Source organism: Henckelia pumila, chromosome 4, assembly GCF_033568475.1.
Source record: "Henckelia pumila isolate YLH828 chromosome 4, ASM3356847v2, whole genome shotgun sequence".
In the NCBI taxonomy this organism is placed as follows: Eukaryota; Viridiplantae; Streptophyta; class Magnoliopsida; order Lamiales; family Gesneriaceae; genus Henckelia; species Henckelia pumila.
Window position 1 is genome coordinate 196,247,876 of NC_133123.1, and position 14,662 is coordinate 196,262,537.

Sequence of the window (14,662 nt, forward strand, 5' to 3'; positions counted from 1 at the left end):
TATTGAATTGAGTTTTTTCTAGATTAATTTTTTTTTCTAGAATTGATTGTCTTTTCAATTATCTGATCAATAATTGATTTGTTATATTTATTTGAAATCTGGCACTCGGGAGAGGAGATTTTGAATAGGACCATTAGAAAATACACTGTTGATTATTTATATAACTCGGGAGAGTATATAAGTTTAACAGAGCTTTTAAAAAAGAATATTGTTTTACATAGATCACTGCAAGTAGATTCTTAATAGGGATATTGGAATTGAACTGTAGTTGATATATTTTATTCGGCACTCGGAAGAGGGAAATAATACACATAAGTGTTCTTGGATATTAATTGATTGAAATTCATGAAGATAAATTAATTAGAATTGATTATTGTTGAAACCAGGTGAAATCTAAACCTCTAGACCATTTTTCTCTGATTGATTATTTCTGAAAGTTGTGTGTGTGCTATCAAAAACTCATTTAATTATTTTATTCTGCAAAATTCTGAGATTTTGATTTTCTAGATAAAGTTTAGACTATTTTAATTACAAGAACTGAATATTTTCATTTTACTCTCTGTGGGAACGATACTTGATTTTTTACTATATTAAAACTTGACACTCGTACGCTTGCGAGCAAATTTCACAACAGGATGAAATTTGTCTCTGGTTAATTTGTTTTTGTAAATTTAGATTTAGTATGATGGTTGATATAGATTTGTTTGTTTGATGCATTGTGGTAGTAATATGATCTGCATGCCATACTTACAATATGTTTGGTAGAATGCCTTTGGATGTGTGCTCCAGTCTCTGGTATTCATTTTTTATATTCTTGATTTGGTTCGATAAATTGGTGCAATTTTTTATGTAACACGTGTATATTTGGTGCTATTGTAATTTAATTTATTAACTTAAAACCGATTTAGTTTCTACTTCGATATTCATATCATAACGTTGTGATGATGTTTGATTAATATTGATTTGCCTATACAACCTGGGCATCTAGATTCTTGAAACAGGCGAGTATTTTTTAATTAGTTTTGGATGATGATGATTATTTAGTCAGTTAAGCAAACATGTCGGAAAAATTAGGGCAAAATGAGTTCCACCGGTGATTATCGGCGCTCCGGAGCACCTTTCCTTTCCAGGTATGAAATTTCCATCGGCCATTAGAGTTCCGTTTATGTAACGACGGCAAAAACACCGATATTGCGAACCATAAATTTGGTATAAACAGTTGTTATTTTTTTCCTCGGTTATTTGTTTTCTTGTAAATTATTGATTAATTAATTAATTCTTAGACTGATTGATCTGCGTGTGTATTGTCCATTGGTTTATGCAGATTGGAGTCTGTGTGTATGGGTTTTGTTTTTTCTGTACATCATATTGTTTGACTGATTTTTGGTGATTTAATCTCCTTTTTTTCTAATCTTGAGTATGTTTTCCAGTATCTAGAAACTGCAACTCTATGTATTCGAGTTGAGCTCCCTCGAATTCTGTTCAATCCCAAAAATTTTGCTGAGATCTAGCAAAGGGCTCAAGAATAAGCATTGGAAATATAAAGTTAAAATTTTCTTTGTATCTCATATCCCATCAAATCAATTCAATTTTGATGGGATGAAATTTGTCTCTGGTTAATTTGTTTTTGTAAATTTAGATTTAGTATGATGGTTGATATAGATTTGTTTGTTTGATGCATTTTGGTAGTAATATGATCTGCATGTCATACTTACAATATGTTTGGTAGAATGCCTTTGGATGTGTGCTCCGGTCTCTGGTATTCATTATTTTATATTCTTGATTTGGTTCGATAAATTGGTGCAATTTTTTATGTAACACATGTATATTTGGTGCTATTGTAATTTAATTTATTAACTTAAAACCGATTTAGTTTCTACTTCGATATTCATATCATAACGTTGTGGTGATGTTTGATTAATATTGATTTGCCTATACAACCTGGGCATCTAGGTTCTTGAAACAGGCGAGTATTTTTTAATTAGTTTGGATGATGATGATTATTTAGTCAGTTAAGCAGACATGTCAGAAAAATTAGGGCAAAATGAGTTCCTCCGGTGATTATCGGCGCTCCGGAGCACCTTTCATTTCCAGGTATGAAATTTCCATCGGCCATTAGAGTTCCGTTTATGTAACGATGGCAAAAACACCGATATTGCGAACCATAAATTTGGTATAATCAGTTGTTATTTTTTTCCTCGGTTATTTGTTTTCTTGTAAATTATTGATTAATTAATTAATTCTTAGACTGATTGATCTGCGTGTGTATTGTCCATTGGTTTATGCAGATTGGAGCCTGTGTGTATGGGTTTTGTTTTTTCTGTACATCATATTGTTTTACTGATTTTTGGTGATTTAATCTCTTTTTTTTCTAATCTTGAGTTTGTTTTCCAGTATCTAGAAACTGCAACTCTATGTATTCGAGTTGAGCTCCCTCGAATTCTGTTCAATCCCAAAAATTTTGCTGAGATCTAGCAAAAGGCTCAAGAATAAGCATTGGAATTATAAAGTTAAAATTCTTTTTGTATCTCATATCCCATCAAATCAATTCAATTTTGATGGGATGAAATTTGTCTCTGGTTAATTTGTTTTTGTAAATTTAGATTTAGCATGATGGTTGATATAGATTTGTTTGTTTGATGCATTGTGGTAGTAATATGATCTGCATGTCATACTTACAATATGTTTGGTAGAATGCCTTTGGATGTGTGCTCCGGTCTCTGGTATTCATTATTTTATATTCTTGATTTGGTTCGATAAATTGGTGCAATTTTTTATGTAACACATGTATATTTGGTGCTATTGTAATTTAATTTATTAACTTAAAACCGATTTAGTTTCTACTTCGATATTCATATCATAACGTTGTGGTGATGTTTGATTAATATTGATTTGCCTATACAACCTGGGCATCTAGGTTCTTGAAACAGGCGAGTATTTTTTAATTAGTTTGGATGATGATGATTATTTAGTCAGTTAAGCATACATGTCGGAAAAATTAGGGCAAAATGAGTACTGCCGGTGATTATCGGCGCTCCGGAGCACCTTTCCTTTTCAGGTATGAAATTTCCATCGGCCATTAGAATTCCGTTTATGTAACGACGGCAAAAACACCGATATTGCGAACCATAAATTTGGTAGAATCAGTTGTTATTTTTTTTCCTTGGTTATTTGTTTTCTTGTAAATTATTGATTAATTAATTATTTTTTAGACTGATTGATCTGCGTGTGTATTGTCCATTGGTTTATGCAGATTGGAGTCTGTGTGTATGGGTTTTGTTTTTTCTGTACATCATATTGTTTTACTGATTTTTGGTGATTTAATCTCCTTTTTTCTAAACTTGAGTTTGTTTTCCAGTATCTAGAAACTGCAACTCTATGTATTCGAGTTGAGCTCCCTCGATTTCTGTCACCTGACCCTTAGGAAAAATTAAACCCGAAGATGAAATTTTCATTGATAGCTGTCACCTGACCCTTGGGAAAAATTCTTCTGCAGCTTAGCTCATGGTCCTTTTGTTTTCCCTTGCATGCTCAGCCGGTCACCACAAGTGAGGCAAGTACCACAATCGGTCTTTGACATCTTTTAATTAAATCATGTTCTTAAAATTCAGATTAAGAATATTCTGTCCAACTGATTAGTTAACTACCCCTATTTGAGATTTTTTTAAAACTTTCATTTGTTCAATGGGTTTCCACAGACAGTTCTTTATAAAGTCTCATGTCAGTGCAGCATAAAAACTATAGATTGATGGGTTTAGTCATGGCTGTTGATACCAACAAAGTCAGTACATTCAGAAAAAGGCTGCACTCATTGATAGAGGAACCGTAATACCACGAATCCTTCCAGCAGGTTAGCAATTCTATTGTCTTTGGATTTCAGTATCTCCTAGAAGCTGTCCGTTTCAGCTCACCTTGATCTTGCAGGATCAAGAATTCCAATCGGCCAACTTGAAATTGTCTCTGATCAGAGCTGCCAGATTCAGGATTCTGTTTTATCAACTCGTTGGATTAACGATAAGATCTTCCAGGAATACCTGAAATTGAAACTGGAAGGTCATCTAGTGCGAACCATATCTTGTCATTTGCAACTCCAAAGTGCCGGCGGATTGATATCATACACTGGCCAGAAATTTTGATGCTTAATTATCGTGGTTTTTTGTTAGGCATGATGTTAGCTTTATTACCTTTCATTTCAGCAGTTTGTAGGGATATTCATACATAAATAAATATTCACTGAAACGACAATATCAATGATTCCTTGGGATAAGTTCAAAGATTCCTTTAGCATGTTTATCCTTAAAAATGGTTTGTGGAATTTCATGTCTTGTGCATTTACTTTTGGTGCATGTAATTATTATTTTTTTATGACTTTTGGTATTTCTTGTATTTGCACTGGATGTTGTTGCTTTCTCCCTGCTTTTGCTCTTCTTTTTGTCGTACGCTTGTTGTCTACAACTCTACATGGTGCGAGGTAGAAGGCCGGGTGTGTTGTCGGATTTGGGTTTCAGGTGGATTGTCGTTTGGCTACTTTCTATGATATTTGCTAAATCGTGTGTGTTTGCTTGCCCTTTTTCTCCATTGGCCTCTCTTTCTTTAATAGGGGTGTCGTCGAGAAGCGGCCTTACTCTGTCCCCTGTCAACCATGATGTCCGCTAGCATATGGTTTTCATTATCCATCCTCCCTCTGTTTTGGATTCAGTTATATTATTGTTTTCGATTAAATAATTCGCTTGGTGTGTTTCTTTTGTGTTGTTTCTAGGTCGCAGAGCGGCTTCTGTTTCGTTTAGCGTGGCCTGCATCTGCATGCATGCCTATATGAGTTCATTACCTCTGCTATTTCTTGTGTTTGCAGCTCTTTTAGTTTTCCCATTCCAAAATGTTTGTCTATTGCATTCCTGAAATTGTTTTTTGGTTTTTGTTTACGCACAAACGCCACAAACGAACAACCTGTGTTCTTTGCATTGGATGGACCTGTGTTTTGTATATCGAAAGATCACAATGTTGCCTTTTAAGGGGGTGTACAAGTTGGTGGACTATGTGAACTCTTGGCCAGAGGTCAGGAGTTCGATTCCCCCTACCAACACCTTCTTGGACTAGCCTGTCACACAGGGCTTGCCTAGTGTGGTTTACCTGACTAACGTAGTTTGCAGGCTATTGCGTTAGTTCGGGGGTTTACCCAGTGCGCACCGAAGGTAGTGGCCGCGGGTTCCCACGTTACAAAAAAAAAAAAAAAAAAAAATCACAATGTTAGAGAATGACCTAGATTTAAATGCCCTAGTAAAAGATGTTGCACATTCCGGTGCTCTGTTTCTCCCATTTATTTATTTATTTATTTATAAAAGGGTTGACCCCGAAGGAAATACCATTTTACATCAGTCAGAGGCCCATTGGCTCATGCGGAGGGTAAATCGAGAGATGTGTATGAGCGGTAGAGATATTGTGTGATATGTTTTCTGAAATTTGATTTACATTGTTTTTCAAATGAACATAATTGAAAAAAATTGGCAGATCATACTATTTTTGGCCGGGATTCTTTTTTCACATTTTCACCAAAATAATTATTTATGTTCAATGTCCAAATAATTTGAAGTTGAATATGATATGGATTTTATTGAAATATTTTTTTTTTGTTCAAGGTTTGCTCTTAAATGTTTTAAATCAAAGTTGAGCCTCCATGATTCTGTGTTTATTTTTTTTTTTTTTGTATATAGGAGGGGCATAGATCAAAGAGTATAGCAAATGTAAATGTGTTAATGACTCGAAATGCATGTGCTTGTTTTATTTCGGATGTTGACTCGTTCTGATTATGCAACTTTGTTTCTTGCCATCTTTACGTACATAAAGAGTTTTAAGGTGTCGATCGAATTTAAAAAAAAAAATATTTAATACCATAATATTCTTATGAGACGGTATAAAACAATAAAAAATTTATTTTTCATGAAAAAAAATATTATCAATTAGTTATTATTTAATTTATATTAAATTATAATGTTTAGATGTTTATGTCCGGTGGGAGTATAGAGGAAAGTAATCAGGGCGGCTCCGCCCCTGGGTTTGCAAAGATAGGTCGTCTTAAGGGTGGTCCGTGCAACAATGCCGCGGACGCAGAAGCGAGCATGGACGGAAATTCCTCAGAATCGCCCTCCTTCCCACTCTTATCCTCTCTCCAGGGCTCTGTGTGAAGCAAATGCAAAAAGTTTTTTTTTTTTTTTTTTAAATAATAAAATTTGGGCGAAGGGTCCGCCATGCTCCCCATGTCCACCTCGTCATTACTGGGCACTGGATCGGGTGTTGGAAGTGATTAAAACTGTCAATTCAGTGCAAATTGAAGTACAACCCTTTTCCTTGGCATTGTAACTGCTATTCCATGCATTATGTGTGTTCCTTTCATTGGCTAAAATCAATTAGTAGTTCTGTGCAGCTTTCCAGGATTTTTTAAAATGTCTATTTATTTATATATAAAAGTAATAATACTAATACTGGTTCATGTGAAATATACAAGTGTTGCTACGTGCTATTCAGTTTTTATGTTCTATCAGGATGTGTTATTCACTGTTGAATCTCAAAAAGTTAACAGTTATGCCAAAGGTTTTTTTTTTTTTTAAAAAAAATTATTTATGTTGACTTCGATCAAGTGCTATTTTTAAAATTAGAGGAATATGAGATTCTATGGTAAGTAAATTTTGGATTAAAAATGATAATAGAAGAAATTTTTGGTATTTGCAGTTTAATTGCTGTATTATGGAACTTACTCTATCTCAAGATGGTATTATTTACTTGGGGATAAAATTTAGTTTGACTTATGATTGACATATGCTTGAGATGATTTAGCGAGAATGATGACTGACCTCATTTAGTGCTGCCGATGTGGTGTTCTTGGAATCTGGAAGTTAAATTTTGTTTAAAATTTCATCCCTATTCATTTATTCTGATAATGTTTTAATTAGTATATTTTGACGGAGACTTTTTGTGCGATTCATTTCATTAAAACAAGTAAACTGTTGCTTAATTTGTCCTTTCGAACATAAAACCCTGCTGATATTTAACAAACTTTGTGCTGTATAGTTTCATGAATAGAACCAATTTGTCTATTGTTGCAAGACCAAGATTTATCCCTATTGCGATCATAATTAATCACAATTGTGAAACCAAAAATCTACAAGAAGAACTGACACATATCTCATTTTAAATGCGCACTTTTACGAACTAGTAGAGATAAGTCAGACCAACCATTGATCTGTTACCTTTTCTTTTGTAATTTATATCGAACCACAGTTTGTAGAAAGCTTATTTACTATATTGTCATAACTTTGGAATTAGGGGGGGTCTGGCCTTGTCACTGGTAGATCCAAATACATCATTTTCTTCATCCTGTCCAGCCATGACACCTTTTTCCAGCCAGAGCTCATCAAGTGCATCGTCAATGCCTTTAGCTCTAGACAATTCCCCCAGTTTTGGAGTTACTAACGTTGTGGCTTCGGGTCTTCCTTCAATCCAACCAATGGAAGCGACTGCGACAACTCGAGTGCCTTCTACAAGGTGGCCTTATGTTTGCAGCTCCAAATACAGGGGCCGAGGATAACGTGACGATGGAGTCAGAGTTTATGTCTGGTAATACCATTACTCAGCTGATTTATTATTTTGAACTACATGGGGAACAATAAGAAATTAACCCTTTTCATGATCATAGATTTGAAGTTGTATGACACGAAGTCCGTTCCTTTTAGTTTCTTTGCTTTTTGTTAACAAAAATAAAGAAATACAATTTATGAACACAAACTCCGCATGGATAAAATTCTGCTGTATTATCCTGACATGAAATATGGTTCTTTTTCGTTTCTTTGGTTCTTGATAATAAAAACAACACTTGGAAATTAAATTTTGAGTAGTCACTTTGTGATTATACAAAAATACTACCTCAAGTCCATTTAAGTAAGCTTTTAATTGCTTGAATATTAAATATTGGTGCACTATTAATCCACTGCACAGCTTGGCGCACTATCAATGCATCACAATTCCTTGATTTGGCTCCAAAAATCCATTTACCATCTAATGCCATGATCTCGTGACTAAGAAGTGATAAACAATACCATCTCCGTAAGAGATTAGGATCAAGGTTCAAATACGGTCAAACGCATGCCTTTTTTCTTTTGTCTTCCTCAAGTGGGTGGAGGGGCATGATGATCACATATGCAAAATGTGTAGTATTTGAAGAGTTTCCTCTTGAAGCCTTTGTTTCAAATGCCATTAACCCTTACTCGAGTTTCCAGTTTGAATCTCACATAAAAGACTTGGTATACTTGTTCTCCAAAGATTGATGTTCGTCTTATAATCTTATTCTCATCGTGTTTCCTGAATTGTCAAATCTTTTATTGCTGCAAATGGAGGGCATAATCTGGTATGTCTATGGCCTTAGGAAGAAGGCTCAGCAATGATTCATTGATATTTGGTTGTGTCGATCTTAATTTGTTTGTTCCTTTCTCTGTGTCTAGTAGCTGATTTTTATGGGTAAATATTCTTTAGAACAAAATTTTTTAATTAAAATGATCTTTTGATTCACATGTTGAAAATAAAGGGAAGTGGTAATTTTACCCCACAGTTGGTCGATTGCATTCCTCCGGGTCATTATTTATTAATTTTAAAAAATATTGGATTGTTTTGATGACTTTCCTGTTATATCTTACTATATTATTATAGCAGGGACCATCTAATTAACTAACTTTCAATTAATTTGTGAAACTTGATTTGAAATTACCATTATATCTTAGCTTAATTTTCACTAAAAGCAAAATTATTAGGCAATTTAGTCATTTTATATGGATTCCTCTTTTGTAGTCATTAAATGTTTTATTATTTACCAAAATAACACTCACTTTGTGCCATTTGATGTTTTTTATTTACGAAAATGCCACTCACTTTGTGAAATTGATATATTTATTTGCGTTTTTGTAACTATTTGTTTAGGAAAACAGTATATTATTTGTATTTTTAAAATTTACAATTTATTTTTATTTTTTGTTTTCGTTAAAAAAAACGGATGCTTGGAGCGGAATACTAGTATATAATATTAGTCATTCTGTTTACATGTACAAAATATCTTGTAATCAATGTGTCATTTTAGGAAAATTTGGGAGCGGTGAAATCTTCGGATTGGCCAAATAATTTATTTCACAAAGTTGTGTTGTCTTCTTGTTTTAAATATGAACATCAATGTAATGAAATTTTTATTAGTTATAGTAAAATACAGAGTTTTTGAGATAAAAATTTGTTTTTCGAGTTCTTGTGCAATAATATTTGCTCTATCTGGTTAACAATAGGAAACCCGAATATAAAGTTGATTGCCTGTCATAAATCGGGGGGCAAGTGTTTGGGGAGATTATAGCCTTTAATGTTGATGTTTCCATGAAATAAAAATTAAAAAATTATTGATCAATGCAATTTCCTTGGTCCAGTTGGTTTTTGTTAGTGATATTCTGTTTACACTCTCTTCGTCTAATTAATTTATTGTAAACCACGAAGTTCTGCAATTAGTTTGAGACCTGCAATGTTACCTAAAATGAAATACATGTAGTAATTAGTTTTAAGGGTATAAATCTAGACTTTCTTTTGTTGACTTTTTTTCTAGTGAATTGGTATTAAAGAAATTTGCAAGTAAAATATTTCGTTAAAATAAGTCAACAAAGTAGAAAAAAATGAACGAGGTATTATGATGATTTATTTTTTTGGGTCATTAAGTTAAAAACAAAGAATGTCCTAGAGAAACTAAAAAGTATGAAAATAAATGTAGGATGGCCGATGGAATTAAAAATTTGTGAAGTGTAAGTGATAATTCTAAAAGTAAATGGAATTTCATTTTATGAGGGTGGGAAAAAAATACCATGTCATGCAACTACTGAATTTCTAATACCAAATTACTCTCATGTTATTTGGTGTTGTGTATAAGATTGCCAAAATCTACGGATTAAAGCAGGGAAATGTTATCGTAAAGAAGTGAGAAATATATTTATGGCTTACTGACTATTGTTATAAAGCTTGCTTTACAGCGCATGTCGACAAATTGTAGGTAGAGAAGCACTCAATACAATGCTTTTTCGCCTATAAATTATCGGAAGCCTTGTTGGGGTACTCACACTCGTACATGGTCTTCGCAAAACTTTGGTCATTGGAAAACATTTTTTGGCTCAATATTAGCCCACTTTTTTATTTGTTCATTAATTTTTCCGTTTGAAACTATTAGAAGGACATGGCTGAAGATGGATCTGGAAGCATTGCTACAAATGACGTGAGCCAGCATGGCTCAAAGAAAGGGTGGACTGAGGCTGAAGATGAGATCTTAAAAAACTATGTACAGGAGCGTGGTGCAGGGAATTGGAGTTTAGTACCAAAAAATACTGGGTTAAACAGATCTGACAAGAGTTGTAGAAGTAGGTGGGCTAATTTTTTGAGGCCCGATCTCAAAAAGGAAGCATTTTCTGTTGACGAAGAAATACGTATTGCCAAGCTTCACAGAAGGCTTGGCAACAAATGGGCACTTATTGCTTCTCTGGTTATTTATTTATCTTTGTTAATGTCGTGTTTCGTTGTTTTCCTTGTTCATGTTTTCATGTTATATGATATAAGGTGTTCAATTATTAAGCTGCTGATTTTTTTCCATGTAATAGCTCCCTGGGAGGACCGACAGTGATATAAAGAATTATTGGAATACGAGGATGAAGAGGCAGAAACGTGCTGGTTTAGCTATTTCTCCTGCAGAAGTACACCAACCACCGCAATCATTTGCATCTCTTTTGGCTTCGGTTCAGCCCCCTCATTCAAATACCTCGTCTTTCTTCAATACGTTTGGATATCCAACCCTAAATGATCCTTCACCCAGCATACTGGATAATTCAATTTTTAACAACCAGCTGACCCTTTTTCGCGATAATAAAGGTGGTGTGGCCTTGTCGCTGGTTGCTCCAAACGGATCATTCTCCTTATCTGGTTCAGCCACGGCACCTTTTCCCAGCTCTAGTTTATCAAGCGCATCCCCAATGCCTTTAGCTCTGGACAATCCTCTTCATGAAGTTACGCATGTTGTCGCTTCAGGGCTTCCTTCAATCCAACCATTGGAAGCGACTGCAACTGGGGCTGATGGTTACATGGTGCTGGAATCAGAGTTTATGTGTGGTAATAACATCACTGAACTGATTTATTATTGAGATACATTGAGAACAATGAATGAATTTTTAGAAATGCAAATTCCTCATGGATATAATTCATTGCTGTGTTATGCTGACATGAAGTCTGTTCCGTTTAATTTCTTTGGTTTTCGTCAAAAAAAAAAAAACAGTAAATACATTTTAGGAATGCAAACTCAGCAAAGGTAGAATTTATTGCTATATTATGCAATTTTCGAAAAACAAACTATCTTAATAGACTAATTAAACAGTGTTTATTCTGCTGCATTTCGCAAAGTTGATGACCTGAATGAAAACGTGATTGTGCAGTGCTATTAATGAACTTTCATCCTATACATTATGTTGCATGCAAAGTAAACACCTTTGTGAACTGAGTTAATTGTTTTGTTTATTTACCACTGATCATGACTTCCATTCTTACTTTATTAATACAAGACTTTTTCTCCCTTGTGACATTTATAATATTTTCCTACAAATTTTTTCATTTAGTGATTAATTTGTTCACTCGGGTGCAGAACATGAGGAATCGGGACCGGGAGCCGAGGTTGTAGAGGACGAGCTGGCAAGCCTTCTCAACAATTTCCCACCAAATGCGCCGTTGGATGTGGCCTTGCCCGAGTGGGAGGATTTGAATTCCTGTTAGTCTGCCTACCTCGCATGATTTTTACTAGCCCGACTATACTGCACTGTGAGTTTTACTACTCTGGTCCCCGGTGTGGTTTAGGTCATTGATATGTCATATGGAGCGATGAATCTAATGGCTATGACCCCACCGGGTGTGGTGGGGGATATATTTTCTCATTTTTCACTATTAAGGGGTGGCTACGAGGAAGTTGTGATTTGGGAAGGCAAGAATACGAGAATTTGGGTCTCAGATGTATTCCTTTTGCTCGAATGAACCTTTTTCAGCCTCGCTCGGTTTGGAGAAATTAATGGGACAACAGAGGGAAAAAAATCACGATATATGTACTTTTTCAGGTTCTCGTTTTGCAGTGAGATGTTTTGTCGGATTAAATATTTAGTTGAAATTAACAACTTAAGACGTGAATTTTTAGAAATAGCAAACCGCAGAAATCTTCAATTGTTGATCGACTTCACTTTCATGTGTCGTGTTTCTTTAGAAAAAAAATTATAAGAATGATTTATTAAAAAAATGCAGGTCCGCAATCGTAGAGACTAGAAATTATGCTTTGGCTTTGGAGTTGCATATAACCAAGACTGTACGACACCAAAGTGTTAAAGTAATTGATTCAGGTTTAAAATATAAATCAACAACATTAATATGATTGGGTATTTGGAGAAAATTATTCGGGACTTTTCCTATTTTTTAGACTGCTAGTTAATAGTTTTGTTCGTAATCAGTTCGTTTTTCTGACTAATTTAATAGTTTTTGTAAAATTATTTACATGTTTGTCAGCGTATCACTTCGTTTTTTAAAGGTGTTAGGATTTTTTTTTCTTTGGCCTGAACTGTCGATCACAATAAAAAAATAATTATATATATCTTATAATAATTACAAATTGATTTTTCTCCAATATTTAGGATGAGTACATCTGACACAAAGTATATATCTTTTATTAAAGTTGAGGTTTGGTATGAAAGACTCTTTTTTATTTTATTTTTTAATATATATTTAATTATTAAAATATTATTTTATTTTGTCCATTGATAACTACTTATTTACGAAAGTAAAACGTTTATAAAATCTATTAATTTATTTACAAAAAAAAAAAAAACTTTTCAAAATTGTTTTCATGTTTTTGGTTTTATTTAAAAAAACGTATTGCAAAAACACGCGTTTTCCTGAGTTTGGTATAAATTAAGAATATCAACAAGACATATCAGAATGACAAACCATGCACAACAAGAAGAAAAAAAACATTAACCATTAGCTATTTTAACGACATTTTAACTTAAACCTTCTTCAAATATCAATAAAATTAATCCGTCGTAAAAATACGATTAACAAAAACCGTCGTAAATTACGACGAAATAAAATATAAATTTCACAAATTGGCCACAATTTATCTAACCATGTGCAAATGTTGTCTTGATTAATTCACCAAATAGCTTTCTAAAATGGGTATCTAATAAAGCGAAGCCAAAAGAGATGAAAATGATTCTGGCGTTTTTTTCTTTTTTCGTGGAGGAAAAATTGCTAAACCAGTAGCTTTCTCTTGTCTCTTTATTTTAATATTCCAATATTTGATAATGAAAGACACCAGCCGATTTATCTTATCTATTACTTGATACCATGCAAATCATCAGCCCCCATCGCAGCCGCTTGGATTAAATGAAGCCCTGAAGCCACAAGGTTCATATATCCAACGACAAGGAGATTAATAACTTTTTTTGTTGACAAAAAATGCTTCCTTTCGAGATTGTGTCTCAAATAATATTAGTTCATCTACTTCTACAACTTTTGTCAAATCTTTTTAACCATCTTGGCGATGGATCATTTAATGATATATGGGGATCCAACCATATTAGAGAAATTAGAGATGCGGTATATGGAAAGGGGAGTTGTCACGAAGCCGAAAGAGATGAAGGAGAAATATGATAAGCCTGCACTTTTGTGTCTCTTCCACCTGGTATTTCAATAAATCTTTGTGTCGTTATTAATCCAACCATGGAGCTATTTACATTTAAAAAAAAAAAACAGCAAATCAACATTTATCGTCTTTTACCATATAACATGAAAAGGTAAAAACATTAAAACAACGAAAAAAGATGTTAATTAACGAAGATGAATTACTAACCCGAGTGGCAATGTGTGCCCATTTGTTGCAAGCTTTCCGTAAAGCTCGGCAATAATCATCTCTTCTTCGACCGAAAATGCCTCAGTCAGCCATGATGGCTCATGTCATTTATGGCAAAGCTTTCAGATCTATCTTGTGCCATGTCCTTCTAATTAATAGTTTCAAATGGAAAAAGTAATCATTAACAAATTATACAAAAACTGGGCTAATTTGAGGGACAGCTGAATTGAAACCAAAAGAGATGAAAATGATTAGTAATAACAAAATGGAAAAGGGGATCATACCTTAATTTTAGGATGGCTTCTGTTACCTGAAGATTGGAGAAATAAAATCATATTTTTAGAAAAATTAAACATAGCATTTATTTCATTTGCGCCGCAGATCATTCTGTCAACCTTCTCGTGTAAGGAATGAAGTGGAGTGAAGGTCAAAGGAGAGAGACCCTCCTCCGCATCCACAACAGCAGGCTCTGCTGTTGCCGGAACCTCTGCCCCATTTATTGAACATAAATTATTTGACGTGAGTTTCTAACCACAAAAACCATATGTATATAGCGAGAAAATTCCCATGAATTTTTAGGGTTTCACGTCTGTGTGACGGCGGAGACCATATTTTTAATTTGGGCAATCTAATTTTATCTTTTTTGGATAAATTTTTTATAGATTATATAATATTTTATATATATTGCTGTTATTTTATTATCAAATTACGTAATGTTTGTGAATG

General features: G+C 33.9%; 1 protein-coding gene and 2 long non-coding RNA genes across 4 annotated transcripts; 2 read left to right on the forward strand and 1 right to left on the reverse strand.

Moving 5' to 3' along the window:
• Window positions 1-793: 793 nt before the first annotated feature.
• LOC140865870 (uncharacterized) lies at window positions 794-4,253 on the forward strand. Its single transcript, XR_012144741.1, has 3 exons — window positions 794-3,553; window positions 3,731-3,850; window positions 3,925-4,253. It is a non-coding gene; the product is annotated as an uncharacterized lncRNA (long non-coding RNA).
• Window positions 4,254-6,004: 1,751 nt separating this feature from the next.
• LOC140860120 (uncharacterized) lies at window positions 6,005-12,278 on the forward strand. 2 transcript variants are annotated; one of them, XM_073262935.1, is made up of 5 exons: window positions 6,005-6,330; window positions 7,321-7,611; window positions 10,238-10,546; window positions 10,662-11,166; window positions 11,693-12,278. In XM_073262935.1, the coding sequence occupies exons 3-5, from the start codon at window positions 10,244-10,246 to the stop codon at window positions 11,818-11,820; spliced, it is 936 nt and encodes a 311-aa protein (XP_073119036.1). In that variant the 5' UTR covers window positions 6,005-6,330; window positions 7,321-7,611; window positions 10,238-10,243; the 3' UTR covers window positions 11,821-12,278. The 2 variants fall into 2 exon arrangements, with proteins under 2 accessions (XP_073119036.1, XP_073119035.1); XM_073262934.1 differs by having other exon boundaries at window positions 7,321-10,546.
• Window positions 12,279-13,681: 1,403 nt separating this feature from the next.
• On the reverse strand, window positions 13,682-14,411 carry LOC140860063 (uncharacterized). Its single transcript, XR_012143586.1, has 3 exons — window positions 14,221-14,411; window positions 13,937-14,084; window positions 13,682-13,812 (listed from the first exon to the last, which is right to left on the reverse strand). It is a non-coding gene; the product is annotated as an uncharacterized lncRNA (long non-coding RNA).
• Between the last annotated feature and the right edge of the window lie 251 nt (window positions 14,412-14,662).